This window comes from Ceratotherium simum, chromosome 15 (assembly GCF_057802395.1).
Source record: "Ceratotherium simum simum isolate JZ-2026a chromosome 15, ASM5780239v1, whole genome shotgun sequence".
In the NCBI taxonomy this organism is placed as follows: Eukaryota; Metazoa; Chordata; class Mammalia; order Perissodactyla; family Rhinocerotidae; genus Ceratotherium; species Ceratotherium simum.
Genome location: NC_141914.1, coordinates 50,944,417 through 50,962,398, shown reverse-complemented (window position 1 = coordinate 50,962,398; position 17,982 = coordinate 50,944,417). Strand labels below are relative to the sequence as shown.

The 17,982-nt window shown below is 38.4% G+C and overlaps 1 protein-coding gene across 9 annotated transcripts in view; it reads right to left on the bottom strand.

Moving 5' to 3' along the window:
* PHC3 (polyhomeotic homolog 3) overlaps positions 1-17,607 on the bottom strand; it is a 77,283-nt gene extending 59,676 nt beyond the window's left edge. For 6 of the 9 annotated variants that reach the window (XR_015554505.1, XM_014783194.2, XM_004424755.3 and 3 more), the window contains exons 1-4: positions 17,578-17,607; positions 14,943-15,108; positions 11,494-11,649; positions 10,307-10,384 (exon numbers count right to left, since the gene is read on the bottom strand). Coding sequence is in view for 8 of the 9 variants with exons in the window: in XM_014783194.2 (XP_014638680.1) it covers positions 10,307-10,384; positions 11,494-11,649; positions 14,943-15,108; positions 17,578-17,591 (414 nt within the window). In the remaining variant the exon portion in view is untranslated. The remainder of the gene's footprint in view (positions 1-10,306; positions 10,385-11,493; positions 11,650-14,942; positions 15,109-17,577) is intronic. The other 3 variants (XM_087440036.1, XM_087440037.1, XM_087440040.1) reach the window with 1 other exon arrangement.
* Positions 17,608-17,982: the final 375 nt, after the last annotated feature.

Genomic DNA, 17,982 nt, shown 5'->3' with positions numbered 1-17,982 from the left:
GTACTTAGGACTGAACTGTCATGGTGTCTTCAACTTACTGTCAAATGGTCAGGAAAATAGTATATGTATAGATAGAGAGGGAGATACGGCAAATATGGGCAACTTAACAACTGGTGTAGATGGCTACATGAAGGGTACACATGGGTTACTGCTTAGTCTTTCCATTTTTCTGTGCGTTTAAATGTTTTTTTTTAAAAACGGGGGATAAAAGAATAACAACATCAAACAAAAAGAAAACAAACATAAAGCAAAAAGAAAGAGAGAGGAGGGTGCCATGTGTATCAAGATATTTCATCACATTTCTATAAGACCCAAAGAAGATAGGATCATACTGATGGAAGAAACAGAGAGAAGGAAGCTGGGGTCCAGAATATAGGGAGAAATAGACCAGAGTAGATTTAGACCCAGAATTTAGGGACATGGAAGCCGAGGTAAGAAATGGGGCTGAAAATTGAAGGATTCTCTATAGATATACCCACGAAACACCACCCAGGTATAACCCCATCCCGTCCAACCTAGAACAACAGGCATCAAGACCTAGAAAGAAAGGACTCTTCTCTAAACCAGTCAAAGAACTGCTGAGGAAAAGCCAGGCTTCTAGAGTGGGTATTTGGACCCTGAAGTAAAACCCTCCTTACTCTGAAACTGCTGCTCCCCAGCCTAAAGGCCAGCTTCCTACTGCATACCTTCAATTCTAAACCTGCCAAAGGTATATCCTTCCCACTGTCACCACCACTGCTATTCCCACATGCAAATACAGAAATACTAATCAGCCTCTCCACTAAAGAAAGAGGTCTACTAGGGGCAGACCTATCTTCAGAGCAGTGGAAGAAACACACCTTGATTAATCTATGTAATGATTCACTCTTAAATACAAGCAGAAAACCAAGCATTTTAAGAGAAAACTGCTTTCTCTTACAAGAGCAAAACCAGCAGCATGAAGTGAAAAAGACCAAGATAGTTCATAAGGAAAATAAATTATTCAGGAAACAGAAAAAAAGTGTTTTAAAATCTGATAAGTATCATAACAGAGATCTAAAATACTTCACCCATAACAGAAAAACAGGATACTATGAAAAAAGAATAAGAAAATGCTCTTAGAAATTGGAAATACAATGGCTGAACTAAATTTTTTTTTAAATGTAAAACGAAAGGGTTAAAAAAAAAGGCAAGAAAATATCCCACAACACAGAATAAAAAGATAAAGACAGAAAATGAGTAAAAAGATAAAAGAAATAAAGGATCAATCCAGAAGGACCAACATCCAACTAAAGAGATCCAGAAAGAGAACAGAGAAAATAGAGGGAAATAAATTTTTTTAAACTTTTTTAGTTTCACATACATGAACACTAAACACCTAGTTTTCGCAATAAGAGGGTCCAAGTGTCCTGCACAATGACATCTAGACACATCCTCACAAAACTCCAGAAAAACTAGAGAAATAGGCAAAGCTAAAGACTGAAGAGAGAAAGAACCAATTACACCGGAGGAATGATAATGAAACTTAACAGTTTTTTCTTCAGTAGCACTCAAATTTTGAAAACAATGGTCCTTGCTTTCAAATTTCCTAAGAAAGATTATCTTCAATATAAAATTTATGTAAAAATAAAAAAGGAATGGCGAGGGAATTTTTAGGCCTGCAAGGATTCTTACCATCCACATACCCTTTACAAGTCAGTGATTAGAAGATGCTCCAGTAAAACAAAACTCTGATCACAGTGCCTCTGACTATTTACATGTCTGTGTCCTGTACCCACCATACCCTAAGACCTTTGTTCACTTTGAATCCTCAGCACTGAACACCATGCCTGGTACCAAGTAGGCATTCAATAAAGAATACTGGCATAGATTACCCTCACGAGTGTGGGAGACTAACACAGAACCCCACTCAGGAATAAATCCCTGAAACTCAGCTCTGCTGTTTCTGGATCATGAGCTCATGATGAGTCCTCTTCTCTGTAAACTCTACGTACTCTTTTTTTTTCTGTGAGGCAGATCAGCCCTGAGCTAACGTCTGCCAATCCTCCTCTTTTTTTTGCTGAGGAAGACTGGCCCTGGGCTAACAGCCATGCCCATCTTCCTCTACTTTATATGGGATGCCGCCACAGCATGGCCCGACAATCGGTGCGTTGGTGCACGTCTGGGATCCGAACCTGTGAACCCCGGGCTGCCGCAGCAGAGCCCGCGCACCTAACTGCTTGCGCCACCGGGCCGTATTTTTTAAATACATATTTTTTAAAGCTCAGCTTAAGTCCCATAGAAGAAGCCTTCCTCAACTACTCCAATCCCCAGAGATCTCTTTTCTGTAATTCCCACGGCATTTATCACTTGATTATATACTGTTGTGTTGTGTACTGTTTGATATGTCTACTTTTTCAAATATATATTAGTGTCCCTGCAGGAAAGGACTTTGACTCATGTGTACCCCTAGTGCAACTAGCAATGTTGGACAATGGAGATACCTGCTAATTGGCTGCCTGTCCACAACTGGCAACAAAAGAACCTCATCACTGAGGTCAGGATTTACACTCTCTTCTATACCACAATTTCAGGCAATCAGAATATATCCTAAAATGATTCTCTGCATTGGAGAAAATCTACTTGCAGTAATCAAGAAGTAATATTACACATTACATATTCTAGTTGATTATAATTCCTATAATTTCACCTTTCAACAAATATTTATTATATGCCTACTATGTGACAGGCAGTGTTTTTTATAATGGATATAAACTTTTTTAAGAAAACCTGACAAAATCTTAGATTAACATTTAAACCACCAGTTCTCAAACTTTTTTTTTAATAGAACCCTTTCTTCAAACACAATCTTATTCAGAACTCCCAGATTCAAAGAGATCACAGAACCGCTCTGTCTAAAGCTTAGGGTAAGGCCTAGAGCCCCATCTATCTTAGTCTGCTTGGACTGCCATAACAAAGTACCACAGACTGGGCAGCTTGAACAACAGAAATTTATTTCTCGCAGTTCCAGAGGCTGGAAAGTTCAAGATCAGAGTCAACTGATTCAGTTTTTGGTGCGAGCTGGCTTGCAGATGGCCGCCTTCTCACTGTGTCCTCCCACAGCACAGAGAGAGAGATCTCTGGTGTCTCTTTCTCTTTTATAAGGACACCAGGTCTACTGGATTACAGCTCCACCTTTATGACCTCATTTAACCTTAATCATCTCCTTAAAGGCCCTATTTCCAATATAGTCAGAAGGTTTAGGGCTTCAACATAAGAATTTTGGGGAGATGCAATTCAGTGCATAGCACCATCTGTTGAACCTTCTTGATCTAGACCCAGGGACATCTGGATGAAAAGACTAAAAATCATCTAATTAGACAACTTAATTTTACATAAAACAAAATTAGGGTGCAAGGAGGTTAAATGACTTGCCCTAAGTCATGCCACCAGTCAGTCACAGAATTAAGACAAGAACCCAGGCCCCTCATCTCCTCCCTTCTACCAAACTTCCTCTCATGATAATCCACAATTGATAGTAAAGTCATCATATCATATACTCTTGTGACTTGAATTTTCAGTGAGATACACAAGACATCACTGAACACCAGACCTCCCACATGAACTCCAAACTCATATATCCAGTGTTTACTCAACATCTACAAGTGGGTGTCCAATATACATCACAAACTTAAAATGTCCAAAACCGAACTCCTGATTTTCTTCTCCAACACCTGCTTTGGCAGATCGTTCCAGATGCTCAGGCCAAAATACTACAGTTATCCTTGACTCTTTGTCTTTCCTCATATCTTTTATTCAATCCATCAGCATATCTTGTTAGCATATCTACTTTCAAAACATATCCAAATTTTTATTATAAAATATTGGAGAAAAGGGGCCAGCCCGGTGGCACAGGGGTTAAGTTCGCATGCTCTGCTTCGGCGGCTCGGGATTCACGGGTTCAGATCCCAGGCTCGGACCTACACACTGCTCATCAAACCATGCTATGGGAACGTCCCACATACAAAATAGAGGAAGATTGGCACAGATGTTAGCTCAGGGACAATCTTTCCCAAGCAAAAAGAGGAAGACTGGCAACAGATGTTACCTCAGGGACAATCTTGCTCACCAAAAAAAATAAAAATAAACATTCAGAATCTGGCTAGCATTTTTCACTCATCTACTCTCACCATCATGGTCCAAGCCAACAATATCTCTCTCTTGGATTATTATAAGAACCACTTAACTGATCTCCCTGCTTCTATCTTTGCCCTCTAGAACCTTCTCTCAACCTGTGTGAGATCATGTTACTTCTCTACTAAAATAGCTCTCCAGAAGCTTACCAACTCATGCCGAGTAAAACCCAAGGGTTTTATAATCTCCTCATGACTGGATTACAATTACTTCTCTAATGTCATCTATAAACCATACTCCCACTCTCATTCCACTCCAGCCACACTGCCCTCCTTTCTGTTCCCGGAGCATGTTTGCCTCCTTCACCCTCCTCCAAATGCCATCTTTATTAGCAATGCTTTCCCTGACCACCCTAATTAAAACAGCAAATTCCCTCACCCCATTCCCATTCCTTGTTGTATTTCTCTCTATAGCACTTACCACCATCTGACATATTATATACTGGTTTACTATCTGTCTATCTCTACCTAGCTCCATGAAGACACAGATTTTGTCTGTTGTGTTGCTGTATTTCCAGCACCTAGAAGGATGTTTGGCACATACTAACTGCTCCATAAATATCTGCTGAATGAATGAGTGAATGTATGAATGAATACAGTCATAAAACTAAACTGGGCTTCAAAAACTTATCTTGTCTAGCAACATAACTAGAAAGCTATCAAAAATAATTTTCCCTTTTGACAGAATAGTACAGTGAATTAAAGTCAAAACACCTGGAATTAATGTAGATTCTAGGGCCAAAAAATTACAAAGAAAGGGAAAAGGAATGAGATACAAACAGCCCTTGAGTCATTTACAGACTTATGATTGCAATTTCCAGCCACATAATCCTTTCCAGCTGAAAAAGCCCAAAGACTTAGAAGAGAAGGTATAGACAGAATGATGGCACTTCACTTACATTAAAACAAATAATATTAACCACAGGCCTATCTATTTACATTTACGTATAGAAATGCACAGTAATAAGATAAAGCTTCACACAAAACTGTGTCAGAGCTAAAGGGACTAGTGAAGGGGGATGTCACTTTTACTCTACACATTTGTAGTCTCTGTCTCTTAGACAACAAGGTACACTCATGTTTTATTTAGGCAATATAAAAATTAACAAAATAAAGCTCTTCAATCTACTTCCTCAGAGATAACCACTGATTAACAGTTTGTTGTATAGTGAAGATTTTCTTTCTGCATAATCATACAGATATATAGAGATAACTTTTAAAAAATAAGTTAAATGACAGGAATTCTGTCTCCAGGAAGATGGAATAGACATACCTTTCCCTATTCCTCTCCCTAAGTACAACTAAAAACCCTTGATGTTACATATAAAATAAACATAAGAAGATTCAAAAAGGCGGAAAAAAGCAGACTGGCTAGGGACCTCGGGACCCAGTGAACAAGGTGGTTGTGAGCTCCCTGGGTTTTCTTTTTTTTTTTTGGTGAGGAAGATCAGCCCTGAGCTAACATCCATGCCAATCCTCCTCTTTTTGCTGAGGAAGACCGGCCCTGAGCTAACATCTATTGCCAATCCTCCTCCTTTTTTTTTTTTTTTCCTTTTTCTCCCCAAAGCCCCAGTAGATCGTTGTATGTCATAGCTGCACATCCTTCTAGTTGCTGCATGTGGGATGCCACCTCAGCATGGCCGGACAAGCAGTGCAACAGTGTGTGCCAGGGATCCGAACCCGGGCCACCAGTAGAGGAGCATGCGCACTTAACCGCTAAGCCACAGGGCCGGCCCCCCTCCCTGGGTTTTCTTGTCTCATATAACCCAAACTTGGAGCCAAAGAAGTCGGTAACCCAGAAACACCAATGGATGCAGACAGAAAAAAAGCCCCAACAGAAGCCCGCTCTTTCTAGCCAAAGGACTAGGAAAGGGACAGCCTAGCAACACAGAAAACTTTTAGACAATAATTGCTCTACTCCAGCCAAACACCACAGAACACACTGTGACCACAGCCACACCCACACCAGCAAAGACCTAGACTTCCACCCTCGCTGGGCTGTAATAAGGCACCCCCTTAACTCCCTAGTTCCTCCAAGAGGTTAGTGTCAGAGAAGGCAGGTAGAGAGCCAAGACTTTCATCCTAGGCAGGCAGTAATAGACTACCACACTACCAACCCATCCCATTCCTGCAGTATCAGTGGAGACAACGCGGGAGCAGTAACTCAGCACTCCTATCCCTCCTAGCCAGGGAGGCATCAGTGGAGGCCTAGTGAAGAGCCAGACCTCTCACCCGCCACAAAGCAATTATGACAAGCACCCCCTCAGGTGTCAACGGAGACCAAATGGGGAATGTGAACTTCTACTCCTACATGGCAGTAAAGACATGGCACACATTCCCTTTCAGAAGCCAGCCAAAACAGAAAGTTTAAATAAGATCCATAGTCTCATAATACTCAAAACGTCCAGGTTTCAATCAAAAATCACTCATCATACCAAGAAGCAGAAAGACCTCAAGCTGAATGAAAAAGACAATCAGATATTATAATTATCTGGTAAAGGTTTTGAAGTAGTCATAAAAATGCTTTGAACACGCATTTACGAGCCCACTTGAAACAAAGAAATAGAACTCAGCAAAGAAATAGAAGATGATAAAGAACCAAATGGAAATTTTAGAACTGAAAAAATAGAATAACCTAAATAAATAAGTTAAATGAGATCATACTATACATTCTTGATTTTTTTTTTCACTTAATACCTAATGAACATCTAAGTCTCTCTGTATATATATATATATACAGCATTTTTTAGTAGCTATAGTATTCCACTGTATGAATTAACTATCATTTATTTAATCCTCAATGGACATTTACATTGTTTATAATTTTTCACTATTATAAACCATACATATTTGCATAATTATCTGTCATTTTTTGCATAATTATCTGTCATTTTTAGTAAATGACATCACTAAAAATGAGAGTGCTGTGTGAAAGAGCATGCAGTTTCAATTTTCATGCACGTTGCCACATAACCCTCCAGAAAAGTTGTACCAATTACATTCCCACTAATAGTATATAAGTATACCTACTTTCTCACATCCTTGCCAACAATGGATACTGTCTCAATGTTTTCCCTTGTTTTCTAATTTGAGAGGTGAAAATAATACGTTGTCGTTTTTACATACATTTCTTTATTACTAGTACGGTAAATATATTTTCACGTGTCTATAAGCCAAAAATAGTCTTTCTTTTGAAAATTACCAATGCAGGTCTTTTGTGAATTCTCATTGCTTATCTTACTAATATAAAAGAGCCCTTAGTATTTCACAAATATAAACTGGTTGACATAATTGGTGTAAATATATTTTCAACCATTTTATTTTTTAACTTTTTTGATTTTTTTTTTTTTTTGCAGAAGAGCTTTAATTGGGGCCGGCCCTGTGGCTTGGTGGTTAAGTGCGCTCGCTGCGATGCTGGCGGCCCGGGTTCGGATCCCGGGTGCGCATCGAGGCACCACTTCTCTGTCCATCCTGAGGCCGAGTCCCACATACAGCAACTAGAAGGGTGTGCAGCTATGGCATACAACTATCTACTGGGGCTTTGGGGGCAAAAAATAAAATAAATAAAATCTTTAAAAAAAAAAAAAAAGAAGAGCTTTAATTGGTTTAGATTTCATTTTAGCAAATCAAATTTAACTAAATATTAGTCCCATTCAATTGAAGAACAAAGATACCAACCTAAAGACTCAGTCCCAACGAGTTTTAGAGCCCATCAATAATAAAATCACCACTCTTGCTACTGGTAAGAGTCTAGAATTAGTTTTTCTGTTCTAACGAGGGGAACAAAGAGGATGCTGGCGCCCACCATCTACACATTCAATTAAAATAATCTTCTCCACATATATAGTTTCCCCAGATGGTATGACTGGACTTTTGACTCCATTTTTAAAAATACAATATTCCACTTCCACACTGGGACACACTCCTCCTCTAAACCCTAAGCTTTTGGCTGGTGACTTTACAACCTACCTTGTAGCCCTTTTTTTTTTTAATGGAGGCTGGACCCTTCCCCATGGCTTTCACTGTTATCTGGAAACCTACCTCAAAATAACCAAAACTCTGAAAACTACTAGACTACCCCCTGATGGCTCATCATTATCACTACCTAGAGATTTCTGCTACTATTCTCTGACTCTCTTTTGGAGACTGATCCAAATTTACTAAGCCACCTTGGGTATCATAATTTGGACTGCTAGTCAACTCACTTGAGCTGTTGTTCAGCTAGGACAGAAAATGAAACAAATGCGATGTATTACTCCTTTTTTTTCCCTGAGCATCTGTTCTCTCCACTTACTTCTTTTCCCTCACCAGCCAGTCACAGATTCTACCATACTTCATTGTAAAAGGCTGCCTGGTTTATGACAAGTAGCACTAACAATGTCATAAAAAATAAGCATGATCACTGGAATTGTAATTTCTGTGAAGGTCATATACATCAAATCATAATAAGAAAAAAAGTTTAAAAGGATACCTTTTAGTAACGTAAAGAAAAAAAATTTCAAAAACACATATATCTATACATATATACTCTAATGTTATTTCAGTATTTCATAGAAGAATTCGTCTATAATTTTTTTAACCAGCCCAAAAAAATGTCTACCAGCCCTTTCCTTAACTACCAATGTATTAATTAAAGACATATCTGACATTGATAACCATAACAATAGTATTAATGCTTAGGGCTAGATTACATTACTCAAATTTTTCATTTTCTTCAGTCTAACGTTTTCAAGCCATAAGTAACTTCTTTTTTAGCTAATTTTATTCATGTTTCAGGATACTTTCATGCTAAAAAAGAATTTTTTAATTAAAAATGTCAGATCAATAGCTAGAAAAATAACTATATGCTCACCATACATGTACTTAGTCAGCAAAGACCATACCCTTAGCTTAAGAACTACAGCACAAGTTCATCTTCAATTCCTTAACAACCTACAAACTATACTCTATTGGAGTCAATTTTACAAAGTATCAAAGTATTATCATCCTGGATCAGGAAAAAAATAGCTAGAAAGAACTTCATTTGGTTTAACTCAGTGGTTCTCAACTAGGGGCAATTTTGTCCCCCAGGAAACATTTGGTAGTGCCTAGAGACATTTCTGGTTGTCACACTGGGGGAAGGAGGAGGTCCATATCTAGTGGGTAGAACCTAGGGATGCTGCTAAACATCCTATAATGCACAGGATAGCCCCCTACAACAAAGAATTATCTGGTCCCTAATGTCTATAGTAACGAGGTTGAGAAATCTGGGACAACTGATGAAATCTGAATACAGACTGCATTGTATCAATGTTAAATTTCCTGAATTTTACCATTTTCATGTGGTTTCGTAAAAGAATGAGTTTGTTCCTAGGAAATATGTATCAAAGTATTTAGGAATAAAGGAACATGTCTCAACTTACCCGCAAATGGTTCATAAAAAGATAATATGTATATATGTAGAGAGAAAGAATGATAAAGCAATGAGCCAAAATGCTAACAGTTGGTGAATCTGAGTAAAGGGTATATAAAAATTTTTTTATTATTTTTGCAATTTGAAATTATATCAAAATAAAAAGTTAAGCAAGTATTGTCACGCCTATAAAGTTCTTTTAACTGGGAAACTTTGCACAATTTCCTAGTATATATGTGCAATATAGCAAATCAGCTTTCTTTTTACTCTTGTCTCAAAATAAATTACACTTTCTTGAATGGATACTTGTAAATTGGACCCAGATAACTCAAATAAGTGTGAGCTGAAAAGTATAATTTCTAAACTGTGAACTGCACAGAAAAAGCTAAAAACATTTAGACATCTACCAAGGACATGACATTCTTTAGTACATCACAGTAAATGCATGCCCTAATACCCCTGCATTGTATATTTTAGGCTTTCAGTACACAATGAAAACTGCAATCATTTAGAATCACATAAGATCTGAACATAATCAGTGGGAAAGCATGTATAAGAAATACAAAAGCATTTTTAAGACTCAGGTTTTCAGAATTTTAACATCAGTTCTGAATTCCTGCACCTTATCATTCCTATTTCCAGGCACTTGTTACTTAAATAGCATTCAACAAATACACAATAACAGCTTTGTAAATTTAACAGTTTACTTTTGGAAAGCAATAATAAAAATTTTTAAATCCAGGAAAAAATTTAGGGCACTTACAGATGTCTGGGACATACTTGACTGTTGTGTGACACTTCCTGTGGGGGATGTGGATGGTCTTCCACTGGACAAACTTGCCTAAAATAATAAGATCTTTATAATATGTCTACAGAAACCTGAAGTTAAAAACTTTCTGGTACCAGGATACCACAAAACCACAATAAAAGTCAAAATGTCTATGTATGAACCAATTCATTTTATAGTCAACATGGATTAAGCTTTAGCCAAACAGATCAAGGAAAAGCTGAATGGTGAAAACAGAAGACCCAAAAGCTAATCTTACTTTAATAGCTGCACGTATTGTCAGTTTTACTCTACACGTCTTTGTCTTCTTTGAAGCGGAATCACCACTCCAACGTTATGAAAAAGAAACCAGAGCTACATCAAGTGCCAGTGGGTTTCAGTTTCCTAACTAGTACCATGAACACTATGTTATTTAAAATTACACTACCAAGAAGAAGCAACAGCTGGGGATGTGTTTATAATAGAAATAAACCTTTTTCAGGTTCAGCCAACTGAGATCCTCCTCTAGTGAGGAGATTTAAGGTTAAGTCTCACACACAGTCTTATTCAAACAAAACAGTAGAATAATAATGAAAATCTTTTTTAAAAATAAGCATTTAATGACAAAATCATCCTGTTACCAGTAAAAATAGTATGACTGGATTTTAAGAAGGTACATATACATATTTTTATTCAGAAAATTTCTGGAGGGATACCTCATAAAGTGTTACAGTGGCCACCACTGAAGAGTGAAAAACAGCGGTGGATGTGGAAAAGGAACACCTCTACTTTACCTCTTATAAACAATTTCATACTGTTTGATGTTTTTAATGAGTGTAAATTACTTACATTAAAAAAAACCTTTTTTGTTAAAATGTAAATACAATTCATGTATCCCTAAGTATTCGCTGTTGTACCTAGAATTTTATACACAAAACCATGACACTAGCATAGCAATGTAGATTAAAAAGCAGTCAGACAAATGCTAGCAACAGAGTAACATATAAAACACATCCATTGTTGTTTTAATTAACTTCTATTTGGCAGGCTATTATATTTCCTTAAGAAAAAATAATCACAAGACATTTGAGAACTCTGAAATACCCAATGTATTTATTTTCAGTAATTATCTGTAGATAATGTCAACTTTGGCATCATAAGTTCTTAATTTCTTTCAGTCTCACCTGAACAGCAGCAAGGCTTTGAAGCTGGGAGCTGCTTAAATGCTGCTGCTGAAGAGCTGCAGTGTGCAGCATTAAGTGCTGCTGTTGGGCTGCATACATCTGCTGAAGGTACTGAGCAGCTGAGCTGGGGGGGCGATGCAATGCCTGTTGAATTACCTGTGATAAGTCAATTGGACCCATGTCAAACTATAATCTTACCCATAAAACAAAGTATAAAACAAGTGGCAGTTTAAAATTTCAGTACTTTAATATTCAATGTCATCAAGCTTATTAACATAGTTCTCTCCTAGTTTCATATCACTAGGAGTCACTAATCTGTACAAATTAAAATTACCCAGTAGAGGTAATTCACAAAAGAAAAAAGGGCCAAATAAGCATTTGAACAGATCTTCAATCTCATTAGTAGTTAAAACTTACAAATTAAAACAAGATACTATTTTCCAACTTCCAGATGGATCAAGATTTAAAAGACTACTACTACTAAATGGGGAAACAGATACTCTCATACACTGTTAGTAAGAATGTAAATTGGTATAACTGTTATGGATAAAACTTGGTAGAATTCAGGGCTTGGGTGCAGAGAGGAATACAGATAACCTTGCAGCCATGAGAAATAGTAATGCAGATCAGTGCTGTCCAATATAGTAGCCACTAGCCACGTGTGTCTCCTGAGCACTTACAATGCAGCTAGTGCAACTAAGAAACTGAGTTTTTAACTTTACTGAATTTTAATTTTAATTTAAATAAAAATAGCCACATGCAGCTAGTCGCTACTGTATGGAACAGCACAGATATATTTATTAACAAAAAAAATTCCTAAATATATCATTAGGTGAAAAGAGCAGGTTGCTAAATAGTGTATAGAGTAAGACACCATTTTTATATTAAAATATTTGAAAGAATATTCAAGAAAACATTAAAAGGCTACCAATGGGTAGCTAGATTAGAGGCGATTTTTACCTTCTCATTTGTACTTTTCTTTAAGCGTCTGAAAAAACTTACAATGAGTAGGCACTGTATTAATAACCACATAAAACTACAAGCTATCTCTTTTTAAGAAAATTACTATAAATAATTACTTTTTCAAATGTCTTACAATGTTTTTTAAATGTCACATTCCTTGCTTCAACACAGAATAAAACTATTCTTACTAAAAAAAAATTCCTGAAAAAGTGTTTATTACTGTGAATATTTATTAGTAAAATATAAAATCTGAGTCTGAAACTTCACAAACAGACAAATGTAGAAAAGTCAAGTATTCCAGTAACAGAGGAAAATCCTTTATCCGTCCAAACCGGTTAAGTCAGACTACACCAGTCCTCTGCAACCATATCCCAAAGTCACATCATGCCCACAGTGACTCTGAAACAGTACAGAACCCTAATCTCAGCATCAAACCACAGAGTTTTCACAGAGCTAAGGGAGTAATAGAGCCATAATCCTACAGCTTGAGTGTCTGAGTCAGGACACCTTGAACCACAAAGCTACGAATCTCTTTATCCAAACACCAAGAAAGCATATCTCCTTGTGTTGTTTACTTTCATGTGTTCATATCTCATCTATATATGGATTGCTATACATGCTACAGACTCCTGTCACAAAATCAATGTAGGCATTTGACCCCTAGTTGCAGGGGGCTATAGACCAGTATTAAGTGATTTAGAATTACAACAATATGTCTTTTTAGTCAGGTAAATCTATACATGTTCATCCAATTCCATAACAAAATTCTAAAATCAAACTGAAATAACAAATGACTAAGCTATTTGACACATTTCTGTCAGAGTGCAGTAATTTTTTTCTATTGTCAGCAGTCTTTACCATTCAATGCCATACTCACAGGAGAGAGACTCTTTAAATACCAGTTAAAGGTACAGCACATTGTTCTTATTTTGTTCCTCTAAAGGAACAAGGAGAGAAAAGAGAATTCACAGGCCTGAAAAACAAAGCTGGAAGGCATTAAAGAACTACTTAGGTAGTTCAATAAATATTGACTGGATTGCATTTTAAGAGAAGCAATTCTATGATCTCATAAGAACTAGTGTTAGTGCTATTTGTGAGATATATCTACACATCTCCAAGTAACACTTTATTTTTTATTAACACATACAGCTTAGGTAAAAACTAAAGAACAAAATGGCATATTAAAATATCACACCACTTGTATGCTCAAAGACCTGGATACTCTTCCCTACATCCCTCACCTCAGAGAAAGGTGAAGAACATGAAAAACAAGCTCTGCAATCCAGTTTGAATTTCTGCTGAACTGACTGGGTCTCCAACAATTCTGATTCTACCCCATGGTAACTTCAGAATCCTAAACCACAGAACAGTTCAACAGCCATTATACTGAGATATTCACTCAAGGAAAATGGAGCAAGGAGAAGACCATACTGCAAACAGGTAAATTATTTTCAGGACGGAATGCAATTATGGGGATTCTAGAGACAGTAAGCAGGTATAACGGAAAAAATAAGAACTCACAGAATGGTTAAGGGCACAACTCTAAAGTCAGAGAACCTACTAGCTATGTGAGTTTAGGAAAGTTATTTAGCCTATTTAAAACATCAGTTTTCCCATCTGTAAAATGGAGATAATAATAGTATCTACTTCATAGAGATGTGGTGAGGATTAAAAGAGATAATCCATGTAAAGCATTTATCAAATGCTTGGCACACAGCAATTGTTCAGTAAATACTAGCTATTATTATTTATTAGGTATATATAATGTGGTCCACACAGTTCTAGATGCTTCCTTTAATCCTCATAATAACTAATGAAGTAGGTGGTCTCACCCTCATTTTACAGTTTCCTAAGGTTCAAGGAGATTATGCCTCTCACCCAAGGCTACATAGCTACCAGTGATAAAGAAAATGGAATTCAAACAAAGAACATATCAGACTGCAATGTCCATGCCCTTTTTATACAATACCATATTACCTCAACCTGCATTATTATAAAGGTTAACCAAGTAAACTTAATTTTCTCAAATAAGTGAAGAGCCTAAGACTTTTCCTACAGCCCCTTTTCCTACAGTTCCTAGGTCACTTGGGTTCAAAACCTCCTAACACATCTACAGACCCAAATAGATCTCCCTAAGTCTATATTTTGGGTTCAAATATAAAATAATCCAGAAAAACCTAGAGCCATTCTGCATACTGGGGCACTAGGTTGAGTGTCTCCACACTGCAGCAGTAGCTAGAGACCTTCCAATCATAATTTTCCTGACACATCATTTTATCAGCTAAATGCTGACAAACATAAGCCCTCTCAATAGAATGATTATTAAATAACTTTTTGGTTGTTTCAAACATTAACAATTCTAACTGTAGTCATTTAGAGGATATCATGTAAGTCATTTGAGGATATGAAACAATAAATTCATCTGGCTTAAGCAAAAAGTAATGACATCCTAAGTCTTAGCCTACCCATCATTATAACTGAAATACCTGTACAGCGTGTCTGTCTGAGCCACTGTAGACAGAGATCTGTGGTTGCTGCATTCGAGAGGAGGAAGTGGTGATGGTGGTGGTGGTGGTGCTGCTGGTTGTTGTCGACACAGAAGATGTTCCAGGGTTTGGTTCACTATCCATGGCTGTACTGTGGTCCTTAAATCTGGCAGATAACACAAAGGGTTTGTATTGGCAAAAGCATTATCTTATGGGCTTTAAAGAATATTTAATTACTCCAAAGAAATAATAAGCAACAGTCTAAATTTCTAAGAAGGCCCTCATAAAATACAGATAGCACACAGTCACCATACACACTTAGAAAGGAAAAGTATTTCACAAATATATAGTAAATAATTAATATCTACTAAATTTGAATTCAATTCATTCACGATATGTAACTCAGATAAAGCCTTGCCTGAAGTTTATCTTTTCATTACTGAAAGAAGATGAGTGTTTTGAAACCAAAACAGGTGATATGAGAAGTAATAAACTATCTAGGAAAATAAAAACTTAAGCAACATGGGAGTACTTTAAAATATTTCTTTACATTCTTTTGACCACACTACTACAAATTAAAGTCATTCTTATCTATAGATTAAAATAGGATGCCTAAGGACTTGTGTTAATTAGCTTTGTTTTGGGGTACCATATATACTTTGCTTTAAAAATAAGTTCTCTTAGAAAATAAGTTAATAAAAAAATGTTTTATTAACTCACACTGGCTTTTCCCCTAATTAGTCTACAACATGGTCCTTATTTCATCTAATAACTCTAAGTTATACTTATAATCAGATTACTCTGACTGAGGAAATACAGAAGCAGCTGACAACAATTTCCCCACTTTACCTTACAAAAATCTCTTTTCACAAAATTGATCCAAATTTTGAAAACAGCATAATTATGTCACTTTCCTCATGTATCGACAGTAAAGTACATTTTTGTACCAGACTTTCTGATTCTTTTCACTTCAATATTACAAAGTCACTTCACTGTTGTGGTACAAAATTCCACTAAATACAGAATCTGTATTCCGATAAATTCAAACAACATTTTATTTTAAGTCAATTCTGAGGGCCTCAATGTTGTTAGGAACTAGAACTACAGTAGTTTTGTAAAATTAGAAATGCACCACAATGGTGAGAATATAATGGTTTTATCTGCCTTTCTTATCCATCTTTTCTTCTGAGAAGCAAAATCTGACCCACCTCACATTAGCAGCATTGACAAGAATGTAACAAGAACACTTTCCACTTCAAGAAAAGACAAAGGAATTTGGCACTAATTGTGTATGCATACACTATTCCCATATGGTGTCCTTTTATGTACAAATTTTCTTTGTTCTTTATATCATTTATGTAAATAGTATCTCTATGCTCTTCCAGATTCAAATGGATAAAAATCTCGATTTAATAAGAGGAAAAGCAAAAGAAAAAAGTTGGGGGAAAAGCTGACTCTTCACTTGCTAACTTTTTTGATTAGTAAATGACTCATACAGCTTTACGCTTCTCTGTTGTTTCAACAGTTTCACACTGCCTTCCAATCATCAAATCACAGCATCACGCGGTAACCGTTCAACATCATACATATTTAGTGGTACATAAGGTAAACTTTTTACCAAATTACTGGCTGTCACAACGCTTCTGAACCACGTACCAGTGATATGCACAAAGCCAACTTAAATTCTGATCCTTTTAGAGTGCTATTCTGCTCAACTATGAAGTCCAACCCAAACCCTATGGTAAGCAGTTCAGTAACTAACCAAAAATGGTCACAGAGAATCCAAATTCGAGGCACAAGTCTAAACATCGATGAGTGGAACTGGCCAAACCACTCTATTGCATTTGAAGATCTGACACAAAAGAACAATTTTGGTAACTCCACCGTCTATGCATAGTAAGCCTGCGAAATAGAGCCGGCAGTCCTGGTGCACAAGAGGCCTACGCAGGAAACACTAAGTTTGAGTCGCACACTAAGCATACCATCACACCGCCACACAAGAATGTGGCCCTCTAGGGAGGCATCCACACTGCAGCCAGAGACCCGAGGGAAAGATTTTTCCTTCCAGGGTGTTTTCAGCCGGGCCGGACCCGCAGGAGCCCCCGCCGCTGTAAGGCCCGCGCTGGGACACCTCTCCACGCCTCCCGGGGAGGGCGGTGAGCCGCCCCACGTCTCGGTTCTGCCGCTGAGGAGGAGTGGGGTGGCGCCGGGGCGGGAAGGAGGGGAGCGCGAAGGAGGCCTGGCAGTGCCCGCCCAGCCCTACCCAGCCTCCGCGGGCCCCCGGCGCGGGCGCGGGGCCCACTTGCAGGGATGACAGCGGCTGAGGGGCCCACCGGGGCTCATCTCCCGGAAGATCCCCTCGGTCCGGGTCCCAGGAGTGACCCTGGGCGCAGGGCCCCGCCGAGCCGGGACCAGACGGCGGAAAGGACGCTCCCGCCTGGGGGTAACTGAAGCCTTACAGTTCGCCGCCGCCCCCCGACACGGGCCAAGCGGGCTCCTCTACGACAAGGAGGCTCTCGAGTCTCCTTTTCCCCGCACTGCCCATGAACGAGCCTTGAGCTTTCCCCTCGGGGGTACGTGTCGCTGCCCCCACTCGCCCCCCAGTTACGACATCAGTCACCAGCAAGTCACTCACTCCGCTTCCGCCATCTTCTCTCCTCCATCACTAACACGGGCTGCGCATGCGCCCCCCGGCGGCGGGCGGAGGGGCGGGGTCGACTCAGCCCCGGGCCCCCGAGGTCACGTGGGGTCCTCGGCTTTTTATCCCCCCTCCCACCTCAGACCGTGGTGTGTCTGGGAAGTGACCAGGTTTCCCCAATTGAGGTACCAGTGTCTCACCTCCAGCCCCTCGCCTCCTCTTGCCTAGGGTCTTCTTCCTCTTGGGGAGGGGTCTGTAACCAAGAAATGAAAAGTTCTGCTTAAGACTGTTAAATTAAAAATTTGAAGAACATCTAAAATATACCAAAGTTTATGCAAACTGCAAAGAGCGAAATGGAAGAAAATACTACGAGGATTGGGTGCTGAGGTCTCAAACGGAAAG